Below are 19600 nucleotides of genomic sequence, written 5' to 3' on the forward strand. Positions count from 1 at the left end.
TTTAGCTTCTCTAGGATCACTAATTATAGGCTCAATGTCCTTTGTTTATGGCTAGAAACCAAATATGAGTGAGTACATCCCATGCTCCTCTTTTTGGGTCTGGCTTACCTCACTCAGGATAGTGTTTTCTATTTCCATTCCAAGGTAATTTTCTACTACAAAAACTAGAATAAATTTTTAAAAATAAGTGTATTTTGGTATTATTGTCACCAGCATATTGTTAATTACCACTATCAATGAACAGAGTCATACTATCACCACAGACTCAGCCAGATGTATTAAGTTGACATGATTCTTTTAACTTAAAGGTTTAATGCTATAATCAGTGTCTGAGAAAAAGTGAACATGAGTTGCTGCTGCGTAGAGAATCATGGCGAATGTTCTAGAATCAAGATCCAAAGATGTCATTCTCGTTTAATAAAATGGTTTAGTACCTTTGGCTCTAAATCGTCACCACCCAGTGCACGAACGTCTGTCTTTTTTTTTTTTTTGGATGTTTCGAATATTAAGATAGATAGTGTTCCTCTGTGTAGCTTTGGAGCCAGTCTTGTAGACCAGGCTGGCCTTGAACTCACAGAGATCCGCCTACCTCTGCCTCCCAAGTGCTGGGTTTAAAGGCCCACCACTGCCCAGCAAGCCTGACTGTCTTTACAAGTGCTGCTTGATCACTGAAAAGTCCTGCTCAAGTGTTAGGAAATACAGAGAGCTCCCTTACAAATGGCGTTTTTCCTCATAAGATACAATGGTAATGAAAAGTGTGCATTTTTAGGCAGATGTGAGAGCAGCTGTCTACATTTAGGTGTTTCTGTAATTAAGAGTCAAAAATATCCCTAAACTCTCATAATGCTCCGACCTTAGTAAATGCTTGGTGATTACCCTTTTTGTCCCTAAGGTATTTTACTCAACACTGTGGCATCCAGAATGCCATGCTCCATCCTGGTCTCCAGAGAAAATCAATCCAGGACCTTTGTCCTTTACTCACATTGCGGCCCTTGCCATTCTCAGGGTGCTTAAATCCTCGGCTGCTTTACTGGCTTTGCTGACCCTCAGCCCTGCCTCTGCTTTGTCCTCTGGCTCTCACATGTTCTTGCTTCCTGCCCTCTCTCTCCACTCTGTTGTTGTTTTGTTTTTTCAAGATTGGGTTTCTCTGTAGCTTTGGAACCTGTCCTGGAACTACCCCCTTGTAGACCAGGCTGGCCTCGAACTCACAAAGATCTTCCTGCCTCTGCCTCCCGAGTGCTGGGATTAAAGGCGTGCACCACCACCGCCCAGCTTCTCTCTCCACTCTGTCATGTGCTTTCCCCCTCTCCTGTCATTCTCATACACCCTAGACTGACAAAGGGTAGTTTCTCTGTCAGTTGGTCACCTGACCCCTTATTTGACATTTATGGTATTAGTAGTTTAGCTTGTTAATGTTAATGAGCTTTCCTTTTACTATCTAATTAGATTATGAAATCCTAAATTAATGAACTTTTTATTAAGTCTGTATATTTCTAAATAAAATGAAGAAGTGGAATTTTTATTCTTATACTGGTTTTACTATGAAAATTTATTTATGTAATTAGAAAAAGCAGTACAAATTTGAATTTATCCACATGTTTTCTCTTGATGCATATGTAGTGTATTTATTGTTTGATTCTTTCACTGGGTTTTATTAATCTTAATTTCTTTGCAGAAATCTTTGATTGACATGTATTCTGAAGTTCTTGATGTTCTCTCCGATTATGATGCCAGTTATAATACACAAGATCATCTGCCACGGGTAAGGGGAAAATAAACAGGGACCTGCTGTCACCAGGGAAGTGTTCTCCCCATGTCTTCCTAACTCCTGCGTTCCCGAGATGTCTTAAACACTAAGCATGACTTGGCTCCTTATTTGAGGGACTATAAAAGTAAATATGTGTTTTGAAAGAAGGCTGTCAGATATTTACCCTTATACATTCTTTATAATGTTAAAATACCTAGGCAAAGAATTAAACATGTGGATGAAATTTAGTCTGATAGGATCCAAAGTGTGTTGGTAAAATGTAAACTGGCTATGGAAAATATCTGTGGAAAGTTAATGATCTATTTTAGAAATAACTCTTAAGTAGCATAGTTTTCAAAAATATAAATTTGACTATAATTAATGGATCCAATCAATGCTTCTGCTATGTGTGTCTTCAGAGTACCTACATGTGTCAACCCTCATTCTTTTTACAAAAAAAAAAATCACTTCTTTTGGCTAAAATTATCTAAGAAATTGTTTTAGGTGATGGTATCAGAAAAATACTAATAACTGCCATTTGTCTTGTGATTAGGTTGTTGTGGTTGGAGATCAGAGTGCTGGAAAAACAAGTGTGCTGGAAATGATTGCTCAAGCACGGATATTCCCACGAGGGTCCGGGGAGATGATGACACGGTCTCCCGTGAAGGTAGGAGAGGAGGCGCCACTCGGTGTTAAAGTGAAGACGTAGCTTCCTCATTTCACTTAAGTAAGAGGGCTTCTTAGCATTTGGAATCATTCCCACTGTAGGAATTAGTGCAGGTGTAGCCAGGGGCACACATGTGCAGAGCTGCGAGAGTAATGAAGGGAGAGGGTGGGAAAGGACATCCAAGGCGCAGTGGCTGTCTAGGTGATGCTGTGAGTAGTCCTCTTGAAGGTATTTGGAATAGGACCAGAGGCGAGAAAGAGAATGTGAATATTGGAAGTGGAATCAATGAATGTAGATAATTTCCTATAGTATTTATATGCTGATTATTATGATCTGTTAAGCTAGAAAATATGATAACAGGAAACATTGCAAGAACATAGTCAGTGAAGTAAAGGGGGCTTGTATCAGTGTGTGTGTGTGTGCGCGTGTGCGTGCTTATTGCCCATATACAAAACTACTAGCAACTCCCCAGTGGGAGACAGGAAGAATGTAAATACTGTAGACTTTTATTAAGCAAATATTTGTAGCATGAATAATAAAAACCCAGAGGTAGATATTGGGGTTCTATCTAAAGATGAGAAAAGCAAAGCAGCCAGGCACTGGCCCTTACCTCTACCTCAGACTGAAAATGGGCGATCCTGCCTCCAGGAATCCTCAGAATGAGACTGAGCATGAAACCTGTCTCCTCCCATCTTATATTCCTTTCTAGTGCTGTTATTAAAGGAGTGTACTACCACTGCCTGGCCTCTATGGTTAACTAGTGTGGCTGCTGGCTTAAACGTGTATGCCACCACTGCCTGGCATGTATGGCTGACTAGTCTGGATGCTTTGCAATGATCTTCAATCAAGTTTTATTTATTAAAGCACAGATAATATACCACTATAAATATTTATTCAGCTCTTAATATATGCCAGCATTGATGTACCAGGCATGTGCAACCTTTTGACATTGTGGTATTATGTACAAAACACTTGAGACCTGTGTTACTTAATAAGTAAATAAATAAGTATCTCAGTGTTTAGTTATGTTTATGGTTTGATGTTGGGCCACATTCATAGTTATTCTAGGGTACATGTAGCCCATGGACCACAGTTCGGATAGACCTGGCTTTAGACAGGTGTATAGTAAATTAAAGATGATTCTTGCCATAAGCATAATAAATATCTAAATATTACAATGTTTAGAACGTTAGAAATGGAGCCAGCAGGGGTGACAGGATACTTGTAGATGGTATAGCTAAGGTGGCATTTGGACCAAGATTTACAGAAAGTTAGGGAAGTAGTCATGTTGCAATCTGGTACAGTTAAGTTCCAAACAGAGACTAGCTGGTGCACAGCTCCTGCTGTGGTTGGGGGATAATCCTGTTTGAGGAATAGGAAGGAGAGCAGTGTGATAGATCACAGTGAAGAATCCTCAGTCCAGTCGGAGAGATGATGAATGGCAGGGAGAACAGATCATTAGGGCCTGCCAGACCAGTTTAGAGAGTGTGGTTTTTATCTAAAATAAAATGAGAAGCCAGTGAAGTCCTGAGCAGAGTTCTATTACCTTTTGAAAGGCTCTGCTGCTATGTTGAAAAGAGATGTTGGTAAGTGGGTCACACCACAGAGGGCAGATGAAGGGCAGTTGGATTAGATGATACTTGGATACAGGAAGTATTAATGAGGGTGAAAAGAATTGATGGGCTCATGAAACAGTTTTTAGAGTAGAACCAACAATACTTCTTGACAGATTGATAAGAGACCAATTGTCGAAGACTCGGGTTTTGACCTGAACAGATTAGAGGATGTTAGAGTTTGCATAGAAACATGTAGATAGGTCCAGTTTGGGAAAGATGTTCCAGGTTTGGATATTTTTTGCTAAAGGCAGATAATAAATAGGTATCGGGATGTACAAATTTGGGGAATGGTCTGGACTGGAGACACAAATTTAAGAACTAAAGTAAAATATCTACTGGATAAGATCTCAAAGGAGTGGACATAAAGACACAGGACCTGCTAGATTACAGTTTGGAACATGAGAGGATCAGCCAGTGCTGTGGAAGTAGAACCAGAACCATGGCAGGAAAGAAGTATCAAAGAGGAAGGGACCTAAGGAGCAAGGGAAGGCTGAGCACCAGTCACTCAGTTTACCATGGGGCCAACTCAAGTGCTGGGTGCTATGAAGGCCTTTTGTTTGCTGCTACCTCATAGTGAAATAAATCACCAGGTTATCAACTGTTAAGAGAAAGGGTGAAGGTCTTTTCCCATTCTGTAGGCTGCTGTTTTATCTTGTTGACCATGTCCTTTGCTTTACAGAAGCTTTTCAGTTTCAAAGGGTCCCATTTATTAATTGTTTCTCTCAATGTCTGTGCTGCTGGGGTTATGTTTAAGAAGTGGTCTCCTGTACCAGTGCGTTCAAGTGTACTTCCCACTTTCTCTTCTGTGAGGTTCAGTATGGCTGGCTTTATGTTGAGGTCTTTGATCGATTTGAACTTGAGTTTTGTGCATGGTGATAGATATTGATCTATTTTCATACTTCTGCATGTTGATATCCAGTTTTGCCGGCATCATTTGTTAAATATGCTTTCTTTTTTCCATTTTATATTTTTAGCTTCTTTGTGAAAAATCAGGTGTTCCTACGTGTGTGGATTAATAGCTGTGTCTTCTATTCGGTTCCATTGGTACTCCTGTGTGTTCTTATGCCAATACCAAGCTGTTTCAGTACTGTAGCTCTGTAGTAGAGTTTGAAGTCAGGGATTGTGATGCCTCCAGAAGTTCTTTTATTGTACAAGATTGTTTTGGCTATCCTGGGTTTTTTTTTTACTTTTCCATATGAAGTTGAATACCGTTCTTTCGAGGTCTGTGACGAATTTTGCTGAGATTTGGATGGGCATTGCATTGAATCTGTAGATTTTGGTAATATTGCCATTTTTACTATGTTAATTCTACCTACCAAAGAGCATGGGGGATCTTTCCACTTTCTGGTGTCTTTTTCAATTTCTTTCTTCAAAGATTTAAAGTTCTTGTCATACAGGTCTTCCACGTGTTGGTTAGGGTTACTCTGAGATATTTTATACTATTTGTGAAGGGTGATGTTTCTCTGATTTCCTTCTCAGCCCATTTATCATCTGTGTATAGGAAGGCTACTGATTATTTTGAGTTAATCTTTTATCCTGCTACAGTACTGAAAGTGTTTATGAGTTGTAGAAGTTCCTTGGTAGAATTTTTGGGGTCCCCTATAAGAACACATTGGCATAGGAGACCACTTTCTAAATATAACCCCAGTAGCACAGACGCTGAGAAAAACAATTAATAAATGGGACCTCCTGAAACTGAAAAGCTTCTGTAAAGAAAAGGACAGCAGCACAGACACTGAGAAAAACAATTAATAAATGGGACCTCCTGAAACTGAAAAGCTTCTGTAAAGCAAAGGACATGGTCAACATGACAAAATGGCAGCCTACAGAATGGGAAAAGATCTTTACCAACCCCACATCGGACAGAAGACTGATCTCCAAAATATACAAAGAATTCAAGAAATTGGTCTTCGAAAGAACAAATAATCTAATTAAAAAATGGGGTACAGACCTAAACAGAGAACTCTCAGCAGAGGAATCTAAAATGGCTGAAAAACTCTTAAGGAAATGCTCAATATCCTTAGCCATCAGAGAAATGCAAATCAAAACAACCCTGAGATTCTATTTGACACCTATAATAATGGCCAAGATCAAAAACACTAATGACAACTTATGCTGGAAAGGATGTGGGGAAAAGGGAACATTCCTGCATTGCTGGTGGGAGTGCAAGCTGGTACAGCCCCTTTGGATTTCAGTATGGTGATTTCTCAGAAAATTAGGAAACAACCTTCCTCAAGACCTAGCAATACCACTTTTAGGTATATATCCAAAGGATGCTCAATCGTACCACAAGGACATGTGCTCAACTATGTGCTCACAGCAGCATTGCTTGTCATAGCCAGAACCTGGAAACAACCTAAACGCCCCTCGACCGAAGAATGGATAAGGAAAATGTGGTACATTCAATGGAGGACTACACAGAAGAAAAAAATGATGAAATCTTGAAAATTGCAGGCAAATTGATGTATGGAGCTAGAAGACATGATATTGAGTGAGGTAACCCAGACCCAGAAAGATAATTATCACATGAACTCACTCATAAGTGTTTTTAAACATAAAGCAAAGAAATCCAGCCTACAAATCACAATCCCAGAGAACCTAGACAACAATGAGGACCCTAAGAGAGACATACATGGATCTAATCTACATGGGAAGTAGAAAAAGACAAGATCTCCTGAGTAAATTGGGAGCATGGGGACCATGGGAGAGGGTTGAAGGGGAGGGGAGAGGTAGGGAGTAGGGAGGGGAGCAAAGAAAAATGTGTAGCTCAATAAAATCAATATTAAAAAAAAAGAGTGAAAAAGGAGGAGATTGAGGCAGAAGAACAAAAGCAATGTCTTTCTAAGAGATTGTGTTAACTCTACTGATAAAGTTGAGTAAAATGAAGATTGATTAGTCAGACTGAAGTCACCAGTAAGGCTATGGGCATAGATTTAAAGTGAAACTGTGGTTGGGAGATTGGTGTTTGTTTTTCTTTCACATTCCTCTGATAGAGGTCAAGATAAAGTAATTCAGAATAGAAAACTGAAATCACCAAGAAGTATGCTCAGAATTGTGATAGAAAGGGAGACAGTGAGGCTGGTATTAAAGTCTCCAAGTGATATCTGAGTGGAACTGCAACCAGGTGGAGTGTCGGGCAGCTGGGGTGATTCACAGTGTTCCTTGGGGTCTGACTGTGAGTTGGACCTTATTTGGTCTTAGTGGTTCCTTCTTCATCGACTGGTGGTATTTGGTGAGCATCTATTATACACCGATGGGAGTCTACTGTACTTAATGCAGGGGAAGCCCAGGGTGGACTTGTGCTTATATCATGCTCAGTAATCATTATAAAGACATTGGGAGTTCATCCTTTCCTTGCTACAAGTACCATAATTATAGAGTGTCATTCCATTTTAACAATAAAGACTCAGAAGCCAGATGCTGGGGTGAAAGCCTACTGGCTCAGAGAGATAGAGAAAGCACCCAGCTGACCTTCCTGCTCTGCTGATATTCCAGAAAAAAGCTTCCTCCTACACCATCTCAAGCAAGACTCCTCCAACTCAATGTCCCTCTCTTCTACTTCCTGTTTGTGTGTGTCTCTCTCTCCATCCTCTTGACTCCCTCTTACCCTCTATTTTTTTCATGTTTACTTCCTGTCATCTGGTTGCTTTTTCCACCTCTTGACCTATGGTTAATTTTATTTAATCCTGTTTACAATAAGCAGAAAGCTCTTGGATTAAAGGTGTGTGTGAGGGCTGAGCCATACCACAACTAGAAACAGGATTTTTCAGTAAATAAGGCAATCTTGGGGTTGACAATGTGATCAAATATTCTTCTCCAGTAGGAGAGCTTCAGAAAAGTAATGGTTTTGGAAGGAGATTGCCTTCAAATAGAAAAGGCCATTAGCCTTCTGTTCACCAGGACTCTTACTTCTTGATATAGGAGTCCTATTTATGTCTCCTCAGAGCAGTGAAATTGGCAAATCTGGACTTAGCATTTCAGCTTCTTTACCCCAGCTTTCTGCTTGGTTTCTAAATATCCCTGTCTTGAAGGGACATTGCCTGAATTCCATTTGTTTGTTTGTTTGTTTTGGTCTGTTTAACAGTGCAGTTGCTATAGAGTTTAAGCGTTTTGCTTAGCCCTTTGTCTGCACCACAAATAAGCAAGTACTCAAGGAAAAGTGACTGCGACACAATCCACCTAAGGCCTCTGGGATGGCATGCTTAAACCAAGACACCATAGTCGCTTTCAGCATTGGTCTTTGTTTTCTTGTGTAACCAGCTTGATTTATTTCAGGGAAACAAATACGTTTTCAAAGTAAGCAGTATAATTATGATACCCTGAAATGTGTAAACTAAAGATTAAGGAATATTGAGTTTAGACACTTGTAAAATGACTTACTGTCACTGCATATTGTTAAATAATCTATCCTGATACTCCCCTAAGAAGCTTGCAGTGAATCCCGCGAGCCAGGGTCAGTCTGTGGTTCCGACCTTCCCCCACACTCTTCCTTTCTGTGTGGAGTGAGTCCTGAAGCAGAGAATGTCAGGCCTATGTGTCCCCATCTCAAATACTGCTGTATAGTTCATGTATTGAGGAGTGGTAACCAAATGAACTATCCTCTCCCTGAATTCATCTCAAGTCAAGCCTTGGCATCTCTTTGAATTCTTCAAGTTTTAGAGGGGCAGTTTCTCTGCTTGGTGGTCTGCAGAGCATTGCCTGGCTGAGGAGGCCAGCAGCACCCTAGGTCATAAAAGACAGAGAACCCACCAGTCTCACTGCCCAGTGTCAGCATGGCATCACACACAGCGCAGAACAGCCGTGCTGACAGCACCTGAGTATAGCATAAAGGTGCCGTGATTGACCCTGTCTGGACTGTGCGGGTGCCGTGAATTAATGTTAGCTGTGAATGCATCTTATGTTTCTGTCCTTTCAGGTGACTCTCAGTGAAGGTCCTCACCATGTGGCCTTGTTTAAAGATAGCTCGCGGGAGTTTGATCTTACCAAGGAGGAAGACGTAAGTAGAATTCAAATCACGTTCATCTCTGTGGCTTTATGACCCCTGTGTGGTCTAAGACAAAGAAATGAAATATTTGCCATTAAGATGGTCTTAGGACTTTGTTCTTCTCCATTAATAGCTTGCGGCATTAAGACATGAAATCGAACTCCGAATGCGGAAAAATGTGAAAGAAGGTTGTACTGTTAGCCCTGAGGTAAGAGAAGCAGTCATTTCAGCCATGATGTGGGATAGGAAGGATTATGTATGGATAGTGATGATTAATATGGATGTGGTGTTTAGTTTATAGCTGGTCCAAGATAGGTAGGTAGGTAGGTAGGAGATAGGTAGGTAGGTAGGTAGGTAGGTAGGTAGGTAGGTAGGTAGATAAGATCAGATAGATAGATAGATAGATAGATAGATAGATAGATAGATAGATAGATAGATAGATAGATAGATAGATAGATAGACAGACTTATTTTAATTTTTTGTTTTGTTTTTCTCTTTATGAGACAGGGTCTCACTATGCATGCCTGGCTGGCCTGGTACTCACTCTGTAGACCAAGTTAGCCTTGAACTCACAGAGATCCACCTGCCTCACAAATGCTGGAATAAAATGCTTGTGGGATCATACTCAACATATTTTTAATGTTCTAAATAAATATATCAATGTATCATTATAGGGGGAGTTTTCTAGAATAATTACTTGGGTGTCAAGAGAAAAGAACTTTTTTGAAGTAAATATCTGAATGAACAAGAATTTTCAGGATATTTATCACCACAAATATTGATTCCTCCCACCCCAAATAGACCATATCTTTAAATGTCAAAGGCCCTGGACTCCAGAGGATGGTGCTTGTGGACTTGCCCGGTGTGATCAATGTAAGTGCATGCAGAATATATGTTCATTTTATTTCTCCTGGGGAAGCCATCTGTAATGACACTTAATCCTTTCTCTTCCAGACTGTGACATCAGGCATGGCTCCTGACACAAAGGAGACGATTTTCAGTATCAGCAAAGCTTACATGCAGAATCCCAACGCCATCATCCTGTGCATTCAAGGTGAGTCCCACAGGTGCTCCTGTCCTCTCCTCTAGAATTCGAGGCATTGATACAGTGCCTGCCATGGAAGCACACATGCAAATGTGTCTCCACTGCCCTTGTCATTTAGTAATAAATAGAGTTTAAGCTGGGAAGGTTTTCATTTTCAACATCATTGGAATTTTTATTGGCCACATCCCTAAAGTAAATGTATTAAGACTAAATTTTCACAATCAACTTTGTAATTATTACATTGTTATTTCTTATTTTTGCAGATGGATCTGTAGATGCTGAGCGCAGCATTGTTACAGACTTGGTCAGTCAAATGGATCCTCATGGAAGAAGAACCATATTTGTTTTGACTAAAGTAGACCTGGCAGAAAAAAATGTAGCCAGTCCAAGCAGGGTGAGGGCTGTGTGTGTGTGTGTGTGTGTGTGTGTGTGTGTGTGTGTCAGTGCTTTAGGCTTCTCATCTAGTGGCAATGAAGACATTTATGATATGATCGCATAGGTTTTTATGAATTACTAGTCAAATAATTGGCAGTGGTTAGAATTCTCTCAGGTACCAGGTGTTATGTGACTGGTGACTGACTTGTTTATGAATGATAAATTCCTATTCTGTAGTCCCCTGTAGAACAATGGTATTAAGCCCTCATCTCCACTGCTATTGCATAGACTGTCTCTCTTTCCCACCTTAACCCTGTAGGACTTTGCCTCTGTGTTAGAGTCCCCAGACATACCAGCCTCAGGTGCAGTGATTCTTTCAAAGGACCCGCAGGGTCACCACCACATAGTCATAGTTGCCTCAAAGACACATTACAGAGCCATGAAGGAGAAGATGCATGGGATGCAGTCAGAGGCATCCTGCTCATGTTTCCCCAAACCTTCCCTCAGAGGCTGCTCAGAGAGGCAGTACCAAAATTCCAAATCTCAGAAGGAAACTGTCAGCACATGCCTCATTACTGCCGGGGAATGCCAGACAGAGGCAAGCAGAGCTTTTGTAGGGTCCTGTTGGACCTGCTGTGGGACGTGTCCTATTTTATTTTGGTTGTGAACCAGCCTTTAGCAGCGAGCCGTCTCTCCAGCCCTCTCTGGCTTGTTTTTAAGAGCAAAGCAGTGTTGTTGTAACACCCTTGGGGCTCATGTGGAGAAGGAGAAGCAAGGTGGGAACAATGTCCATAGCCTCCATTTCTCCCCTAATGCTCACATTCCTTTCTTCTCTGGGGAAGTCACATTGGATTTCCCTGAGGGGCCAGTTGAAGCTTACTTCAGGCCTTCCTATGGCAAAGACTCAGCTGTAGTCTAACTAACTTGTCTCTGCACAGTGTTCATCTGAATAGGCCTCTGGAAGCAAAAATCCTCCATTGTGTATGAATAATAGATGTATGTAGATATGCATTTCCTGTACCCAGACTCCATAATTTTTATCACACACAGAAAAAGGATTTTTTTCCTTAAAAGAGTTGAAAGCCAATCTAAAATATATTGTTTCAAGTAGGGATAAGAAGAGAAATTAGTAAAAGATAATCCAACTTGGTGAGAATCAAGATAATCAGGGCCTACATGATGTATCAGCAGGTAAAGGTGTGGCCAGATCTGAGTTTGATGTCTGAAACCCGCAGAGTCAGAGAGAGCTGACTCCTACAGATCGTCTTCTGACCTATATTTATATGCGTGCCCACACATATATATACAAATAAACAATTTAAATTTTAATTTAACCGAATAATTTAAATTTTTAACTATTCAAAGAAAGTATAAGGAAAAATAACAAAACTATTTATTGAGTGCTTCTCTGTGCTAAATGCCATTATCTCATAAGCTCGGTACCTTTTACTAAAATTAGCTCATTTACTCAAGGCCACACAGCTAGTAAATAGCAGGACAAGAACTCCAACCAAGGTCTGACTCAACCAGCTTCTGATATTGGTATATACATTTAATAAGACATTTTAAATATAGTAAAGTGCATTTTCCTCAAATAGCAATCAAAGCTCTTATATGCTTTTGAACAGATATATATATACATATGCTGATAAGTATATACACGTATAGAGTTTTTTAATATTTTGCTTTCTAAATTGCATGTTGTGCTTTTAAAAATTAAGTGAATCTATCTTTCACATTTATTTTTCCAATTAAAATAGATACAACAGATAATTGAAGGCAAGCTCTTCCCAATGAAAGCTCTGGGTTATTTTGCTGTTGTAACAGGAAAAGGTATGCTAAGATGGATTGTTGCTACTCATTTTTAGCTTTTGTTGTTTTCAGATAATAAAAATTAATTTTCTTGGTGAAAATTTTGTCACCATCTTTCCTAGGAAACAGCTCTGAAAGCATTGAAGCTATAAGAGAATATGAAGAAGAATTTTTTCAGAATTCCAAACTTCTAAAGTAGGTGTCATGCTGCAGTGTTCAGAGACTTTTCAGGGAGGACGCAGCCCGCTGCACTCTTCAGCTGCACTGCTCGTGTCTGGCAGCAGTCGGTCTCCTGTCGTCTGTCTGTCCACGTGCTGGGCTGTGTCATGAGGCTGGCCTGGAGCACTCTGGAGTAGAAATGAAAGCAGCTTATCACGTGGTGCAGCAGATGGCAGGACAAACGGCCTCTGCAGATGTGGACTGAGGGACCACCCTTAAACCTCTACACTGTTTTCCATAGACAGTGATTTTTTTTTAATTAATTTTCCTTTTTTTAATATGTGTGCACATTTCTCTTGTAATAATAGAAAAGGTTGGAATGGGGGGTGGCAGCAGGATATTCCTAAATAGATACCAGAAGAAATTGACAGAAAATAAGACACTGCGCTGTAACTCAAAATAGAATTACACTGAAAGTTTCTACTTAGTTTTTGGAAGTAGACAGGCATGTTTGCCTCCATATTGGTACAGAAGTAAGGGCAGTTCCTGCAGCCATAGCCAAGGATTCTCTTTTTATTGGGAAGGAAGCAAGGAGCTTGTAGAACTGGTCATGTGCATACCCCAGACCGGCCAGTGTTTGGTGAAACAAAAGCCATCCCTCAGCTCACTAACCATGTACTTGAAGAGCTCGGTATTGCATGTGGCCAGTGCTTGCCGTGCTGGGCAGGGTAGCTAGCTCATTGCCTGAGTGCAGGAAGTTTTACTGGGCAGCGTTAGTGTGGGGTAAGGGCTCCTTTGTCATTCTGACACGCTTTCGCTCTGCTCTCCTGTAGGACAAGTATGCTGAAGGCACACCAGGTCACCACAAGAAATCTAAGCCTTGCTGTGTCCGACTGCTTTTGGAAAATGGTTCGAGAGTCAGTTGAACAACAGGCTGATAGCTTCAAAGGTAAGCTGGCTTCTTACAGCAAGTCCGCAAATCCAGGCATGTGACTTACTATGTGACAGTGGAAAACTGGAGAGATGCAAGCCTTCTATTATATAAGAACTGATTGTCCCTTTCAGGGGCAGCATCACAGGGTTTTCAGAAGCAGCAGGTTTGCAGTAGTGTTTACAGCAAGCTTGACGGCCTGTAGAGAATGTGGATACTCCTTACAGGAAGAAGGGAGACGCTGGGAGCCCTGCATTGTACTGTTTCCCCAGGCCCATGCTCGTCTACACCAAGTCTTTGCTTCCAGAGCTTCCTTCAGGGAGAGCAGCTAATCCTCCCCTCCTGCCATTTTGAAAGTTTACTTAATATTTATCCTACTTAGTACTACAGCAATTTTGTGTTATCTTTATTTCCATTTTACAGATGAGGGAAAAGGTGCAGAGTATTTACATAACCAGTGCCACATAGCTTTCAGACCCAGGATCTGAGTCACCACCAGAGTCCTTTTTCTTAGCAGCTATGCTATACTGCTACAGCTGTGGCTTCATGAAATGAACATGGAGAAAGTAGAAGTAGTGCCGGGCGTTGGTGGTGCACGCCTTTAATCCCAGTACTCGGGAGGCAGAGGCAGGCGGATCTCTTTGAGTTCGAGACCAGCCTGGTCTACAGAGCTAGTTCCAGGACAGGCTCCAAAACCACAGAGAAACCCTGTCTCGAAAAACCAAAAAAAAAAAAAGCAGAGAAAGTAGAATAAAGAGAATAGTTTAGACAGCTGTGACAGTAATAGCATTCAGAATATCAGGGCACCAGGTTTACTCAGACACCCAGCTAATACAGAAGGTAGAGAGGAAGCCTTCAACAGTCAGACTGTAGCATCTTCCTTTCTCCACAGCAACACGTTTTAACCTGGAGACGGAGTGGAAGAATAACTACCCTCGCCTGCGAGAGCTCGACAGGGTAATAATATCAGAGTGCCCCACAGGGCTGTATATGCTTTAATTTCCCTTGTCCTTACAGAGTTGTTGGTCTGGTGAGCAGAACTGCTGTGGTCTTAATGATAATTACCTAGGAGTAGTTGTCTTTTCTATAATTTAAACTATTATGTCATTTTAAAGTAATTAGGAATCATAGGATGTAAAACAAAATGATTTCCAAAAAATTACAAATATTCTTTAGTAGTCTTATTGATGTATCTAATCTAATTTTTCTTTTTAGTTATACATTTTCTCTTTACTTTTTGTTATTTACATTGGAGATGTAGAGTTTAATGGGAGCTAAAGGAGACCAGAAGGTCATTTACTAGTCTTCCATCTTCAAACCAAACTTACCACACCCTGTCCATGTCCCCCTTTTGATTATCCCTGAAGATCGGAACAGGACAATCCTAACTTATCTCTGTGTTGCCTAGAATGAACTATTTGAAAAAGCTAAAAATGAGATCCTTGATGAAGTTATCAGCCTGAGCCAGGTTACTCCAAAGCACTGGTGAGTATTAATCCGTGTCTCCGTGTCTTTTACTTTAAAGTAGAAGAAAGCAGTGGTTTCTGTTGCCTGGGTTCATCCCTCAAAATGAAGTAGGCCAAAGAGTAAAGTGCCTCCTTTGAAAACAACTGCAGCTGCAGCCTGTCAGCTGATTGCCTGTGGAATCTGCTCTGATCCTTGGTTTATCTTCACCTTGTTCTTAAGAAGTGCAGGTTTGCTATTTCTGTAGAATCACACATAATTTCTTAAAATTGTCAGAAAGTAACCTATCAGGACTGGTTTTTACTAACTGGAGAATGCATCACAGGGAACACTGATCTGTAAAGGAAGGATGATGTCTGCTTTTTAGATGTCATGCAAGACCAGAAGTAACTGGTGTTTTCTGTGACATGTATGTATTATGCTGTGCACAATAACATTTTTTTTTAATTTTTTGTGTGTGAGTGTTTTACCTGCATGTGTCTGTGTACCACATGCATAACTGTTGCCCACGGAAGCCAGAAGATGCTGAGTCCCCTGGAACTGGAGTTGTAGATGGTTGTGAGCTGTGGTGCTGGGAATAGAACTTGTATCCTCTAATACAGCCGCCAGCACTTTTAATCACTAAGCTATCTCGGCAGACCCACTATTTTTCATATTTTTATTGCTTCCTACTTTTTTTTTTAAGAAGTAAATTTGGGGACTGCAGAGGTGGCTCAGGGGTTAAGAATACTGACTGCTCTTCCAGAGATCCTGAGTTCAGTTCCCAGTGACCACATGGTGGTTCACAAGCCATCTGTGATGATATCTGGGGCCCTCTTCTGGCCTGCGGCATACATGCAGGCACTGTATACATAATAAATAAATAGATTTTTTTTTAAAAAGTAAATCCATCCTTTTGAAAAATTGCCATATGAATCTTAGGCCATGCCTAAATTATCTTTCAATAAGCCTGTGGTATTTAAGAATGTATCACTCTTGGCACAAAACGATCCTTGCACCATTCATGATACATATTTTTAGTGTTTATATTTTCCAGCTTATGTATGTGTCCTTTATACAATCCCCTTAGTTGTGAATTGCTGGAAAGTTTTAGACGATGATATCCCATGTCTCTATGCTTTGTGATAGTTTGTTAAACTGTAAAAATTATATCAGAAACTTTTTGCCTTGAACTCCAGTAAACACATAGTGTATGTGAGGACTGAATTAATGAGCTCATGAAAATACACTTTTGAGTGTCCTCAAAAAGAAAATTTTTGATGATTACTGCAGACCTGTAGCCACAGTGAGCTGGCACTGGAAACCCACTCGACAGCCAGAGCTGGGACAGGCCGCGAGTGGAGAGTATCTGGGACCCTCCTTCTCTGCTAGTAGGAATGTAAACCACTGAGTAATGTAAACCGCGAGTGGAGAGTATCTGGGACCCTCCTTCTCTGCTAGTAGGAATGTAAACCACTGAGGCACTTTAGAAAAGAACGGTATCTTTAAAAACTAAACCCGAAACTGCCATAAATTCACCCACTCCACTCTTAGTTGTGTACCCACGGAAAGGAAAGGCATGCATCCTTCCAAAGATTTGTGGCAATCTGCCCACAGCGATTTTGTTTGTAATAGCCAACAACGAGAAATAATACATGACCATTAACGGGGGATTGTACACAGTCAGTGGTGCTTAGCAACAAAAAGAAGTGAAATAGTAATACATACACCACAGATTTCAAAAGAAGTATGTTGGGTGAATGAAGATAGATAGAAGAGTTCATGATACATGTATGTAAAGTTCTAGGAAATACAAGTAGTTATATTAACAGCAAATAGAGTGGTTATAGATCCAATGAGGGTGTTTATCTTTATCTTGGTTCCTGTGATTCACTGATATACCCATCCCAAATTTGTCAACCTTTCAAATATGTGTAGTTTATTACTCTGATTAGTGATACTTCAATCAAGCTATTTTAAATTGTTTAATGCCATATTTGACATTAATTTTAGGGAGGAAATCCTTCAGCAGTCTCTGTGGGAAAGAGTGTCAACTCATGTGATTGAGAACATCTACCTTCCGGCTGCACAGACCATGAATTCAGGAACATTTAACACCACAGTGGACATCAAGCTTAAACAGTGGACTGACAAGCAGCTTCCTAATAAAGCAGTAGAGGTTAGGATATAATTTAATTAAATGGGTAAGAAGCATTGTGTGGAGGAAATAGGTGCTTTGGATTGAGGGTCTAATTTCCCTCAGCCTCAACTTAGCACTTCATGTACGCTCTGCACCTGCCTCTGTTAGCTAACCTTGATCCTGTTCTCAGTTGCTGCTAACGTAAGTTTACTAATCAGGATGCTGTTTGCCTAAAGGCGTTGTTTCTCCTTTCAACGATAACATTAATAAAACCAGCAAAACTGGCCTGAAGGTGAAGTATTTTGAACGTCTGTGAATTGAGCTTCTGTAAGGAGTATCTTCAAATGGACTAATGTTACCGTTTTTACATTTTCTTCAAAACCTTATAGCACTTGCATTGAGTTATGGTCTTGCTAGTTTTGACTTGGAATTATTTACAAAATTAAAGTACTTCAAAGTATACATTTCTGTCCCGAGATATCTTGGCCCAACCATGTGAAAACTGATAGCTGCCCTACTTGCTCAACCTTCCTGCAGCTTCTTCCAAAAAGCTGCGGTGACAGTATTGCCCACCTGGGTTGCGGTCAGGATTAGGTGAGTTAATAATATGTAACATACTTAGGTAATACCTGGCCCATCCTTAATAGCCACCCAGGGTCTTATCACCATTATCCACCTTTCTCCTGCACTCCAGCTGAGAGTCAGTGTGCCCTAGACTCTGAAAGGTGCTCAGCAACCTGTGGTCAATGCTAGATGTGATTTTATTCTGCATACCTGCCTTGAAAATGGCTTCGCTCTTTCAATCCTGCCCCAGCCTGCCCTCTTCACCACTATCCTCACCTTCCTGGGCCCATGACCAGCAGCTGCAGCTCGTACAGCCTCTGCCTATGTTGCATGCTGCTGAACTCTGGCCATTTCTTGACCCACTTACTGTAGAAATAACTGTGGAGCTGCTGCTTCTCAGTCACTAGTTCTGGTATGTCCTGGGCTGGAACATTTGCATAGCCAAAGCTTTCACCAGTGAAACTAGTCCTTGTGACACCAGTAATTCTGCCTTTCTGTTTTCTGCCCTGGGCTTTATCTTGGGGGAAGAGTGGAGCTGATGAGAAGCTAGTAGGTTCATTCCCATCACATGCAGGCATGGAGGTACACTCTGGTAATCCTAGCTCTAGGGACACTAAATAAAGCAAGGGATTGCCCACAAGTTCACAACAGAACAAAATGAAAACCACCTCACCCCACCATCTACGTGTACATTCAGTTCTTCATCACTTTTGCCCTGCGCTCTTCCTTGCACAGTTGAGATTGGGTAAAAGTTAGCTGAGTAATAATTTGTAGTACTTGAAGCTTTTAATATGAATCTTTGCTTGCAGGCAAAACTGTAAAGATGATTGGCTTAGTGAGTAAGAACTTAAACTTGAACCGGGCAGTGATTGTATACGCCTTTAACCCCAGCACGCAGGATTCTGAAGAAGGATCCCTATGAGTTCGAGGCCAGCCTGGTCTGGAGAGCTAATTTCAGGACAGCCAAGACTTACACAGAGAAACCCTGTCTCAAAAAAAAGGGGGGGGGGACTTACATTTGGTTTGGTGTGGAAGCAGCAGGCAGACCCAGGCATGTAATTGATTGAAATAAGTAAAGTAAATATGTTTGCAGACTTGGGGTGTAGGGCTCACCTAAAGGAGCCAACCCTGCTCAGCTCAGTGAGCGCATCCTGTGGGGGATATGAGTTGATTATCTCCCTGCACTGTAGGTGCAGATTTGTTAATGAAGTCTCAGTTTTTAAAATTGACAGCTTTAAGGGAAAAAAAAAAAACACAGGGCCTCTATGTCACCCTGCTATCCTGGAACTCACTGTGTAACCCATGCTGGCCTTGAACTCACAGAGATCCACTTACCTCTGCCTGCTGAATGATAGGACTAAAGCCCTATGTGCCCAGCTGAGCTGTCTTTTTTTAGGGTGCATGCATTTATCAGTGAACTTGCATTTCCTGATCAGCTGCTGTACCACATCTGTTTGGTTCTGTGCTGTTTTTTCATGTTGCACATTATTTAAGGGTAAGCAATCTAAATACAGCTTTTCCTTTTGTATCCAGGTTGCTTGGGAGACGCTACAAGAGGAATTTTCCCGCTTCATGACGGAACCCAAAGGGAAGGAGCACGATGACATATTTGACAAGCTTAAAGAGGCTGTGAAGGAGGAGAGTATCAAGCGGCACAAGTGGAACGACTTTGCAGAAGACAGCTTGGTAAGCCTTCAGCTGGTTAGGGCCTGGTGTGCCCTCTGTCTAATCGGAATGCCAGCATCGTTTTCACGGGGTGCCTCAAACTGATTCTTTCATGGAGTTATTATACGGCTACAGTGTGAAGAAATAGATGTATGATTTGTAACCTGCCCTTCAACATTCCTCTGGCTCTTCTAAAATAACCCTCTCTTCTTTTTTTCTTGACTTCCATTCCATAAGAAAAGTCAGATTTTGCAGTAAGCAGGTTCCCTTACCTTTCCACGAATTGCCATCATTGGTTGTTTTGGGCCTGTCTATAGGTACCTTGGTGTAAAATCATAGCAGTATGTATTGACTATCTGCTGTGTGCCAGGAACAACTCTTTTTTTTTCTTTTTACATTCCTTCTAGTTTATTCTCCTTTTTTTTAATTTAGTTATTTATTAAAGATTTCTG

The 19600-nt window shown here is 40.9% G+C and overlaps 1 protein-coding gene across 9 annotated transcripts in view; it reads left to right on the forward strand.

Annotated features, from left to right (window-relative positions):
• Nucleotides 1-19600, forward strand: part of Opa1 (OPA1, mitochondrial dynamin like GTPase) — an 82086-nt gene that overhangs the window by 25788 nt on the left and 36698 nt on the right. For all 9 annotated transcript variants that reach the window (XM_005344794.3, XM_005344795.3, XM_013351414.2 and 6 more), the window contains 14 exons: nucleotides 1676-1762; nucleotides 2301-2414; nucleotides 8946-9026; nucleotides 9148-9222; nucleotides 9816-9887; nucleotides 9969-10068; nucleotides 10323-10453; nucleotides 12195-12267; nucleotides 12369-12441; nucleotides 13239-13354; nucleotides 14229-14293; nucleotides 14745-14821; nucleotides 16793-16958; nucleotides 19017-19169. In XM_005344794.3, coding sequence (XP_005344851.1) covers nucleotides 1676-1762; nucleotides 2301-2414; nucleotides 8946-9026; nucleotides 9148-9222; nucleotides 9816-9887; nucleotides 9969-10068; nucleotides 10323-10453; nucleotides 12195-12267; nucleotides 12369-12441; nucleotides 13239-13354; nucleotides 14229-14293; nucleotides 14745-14821; nucleotides 16793-16958; nucleotides 19017-19169 — 1383 coding nt within the window. The remainder of the gene's footprint in view (nucleotides 1-1675; nucleotides 1763-2300; nucleotides 2415-8945; nucleotides 9027-9147; nucleotides 9223-9815; nucleotides 9888-9968; nucleotides 10069-10322; nucleotides 10454-12194; nucleotides 12268-12368; nucleotides 12442-13238; nucleotides 13355-14228; nucleotides 14294-14744; nucleotides 14822-16792; nucleotides 16959-19016; nucleotides 19170-19600) is intronic.

This window comes from Microtus ochrogaster, chromosome 2, assembly GCF_000317375.1.
Source record: "Microtus ochrogaster isolate Prairie Vole_2 chromosome 2, MicOch1.0, whole genome shotgun sequence".
Lineage (NCBI taxonomy): Eukaryota > Metazoa > Chordata > Mammalia > Rodentia > Cricetidae > Microtus > Microtus ochrogaster.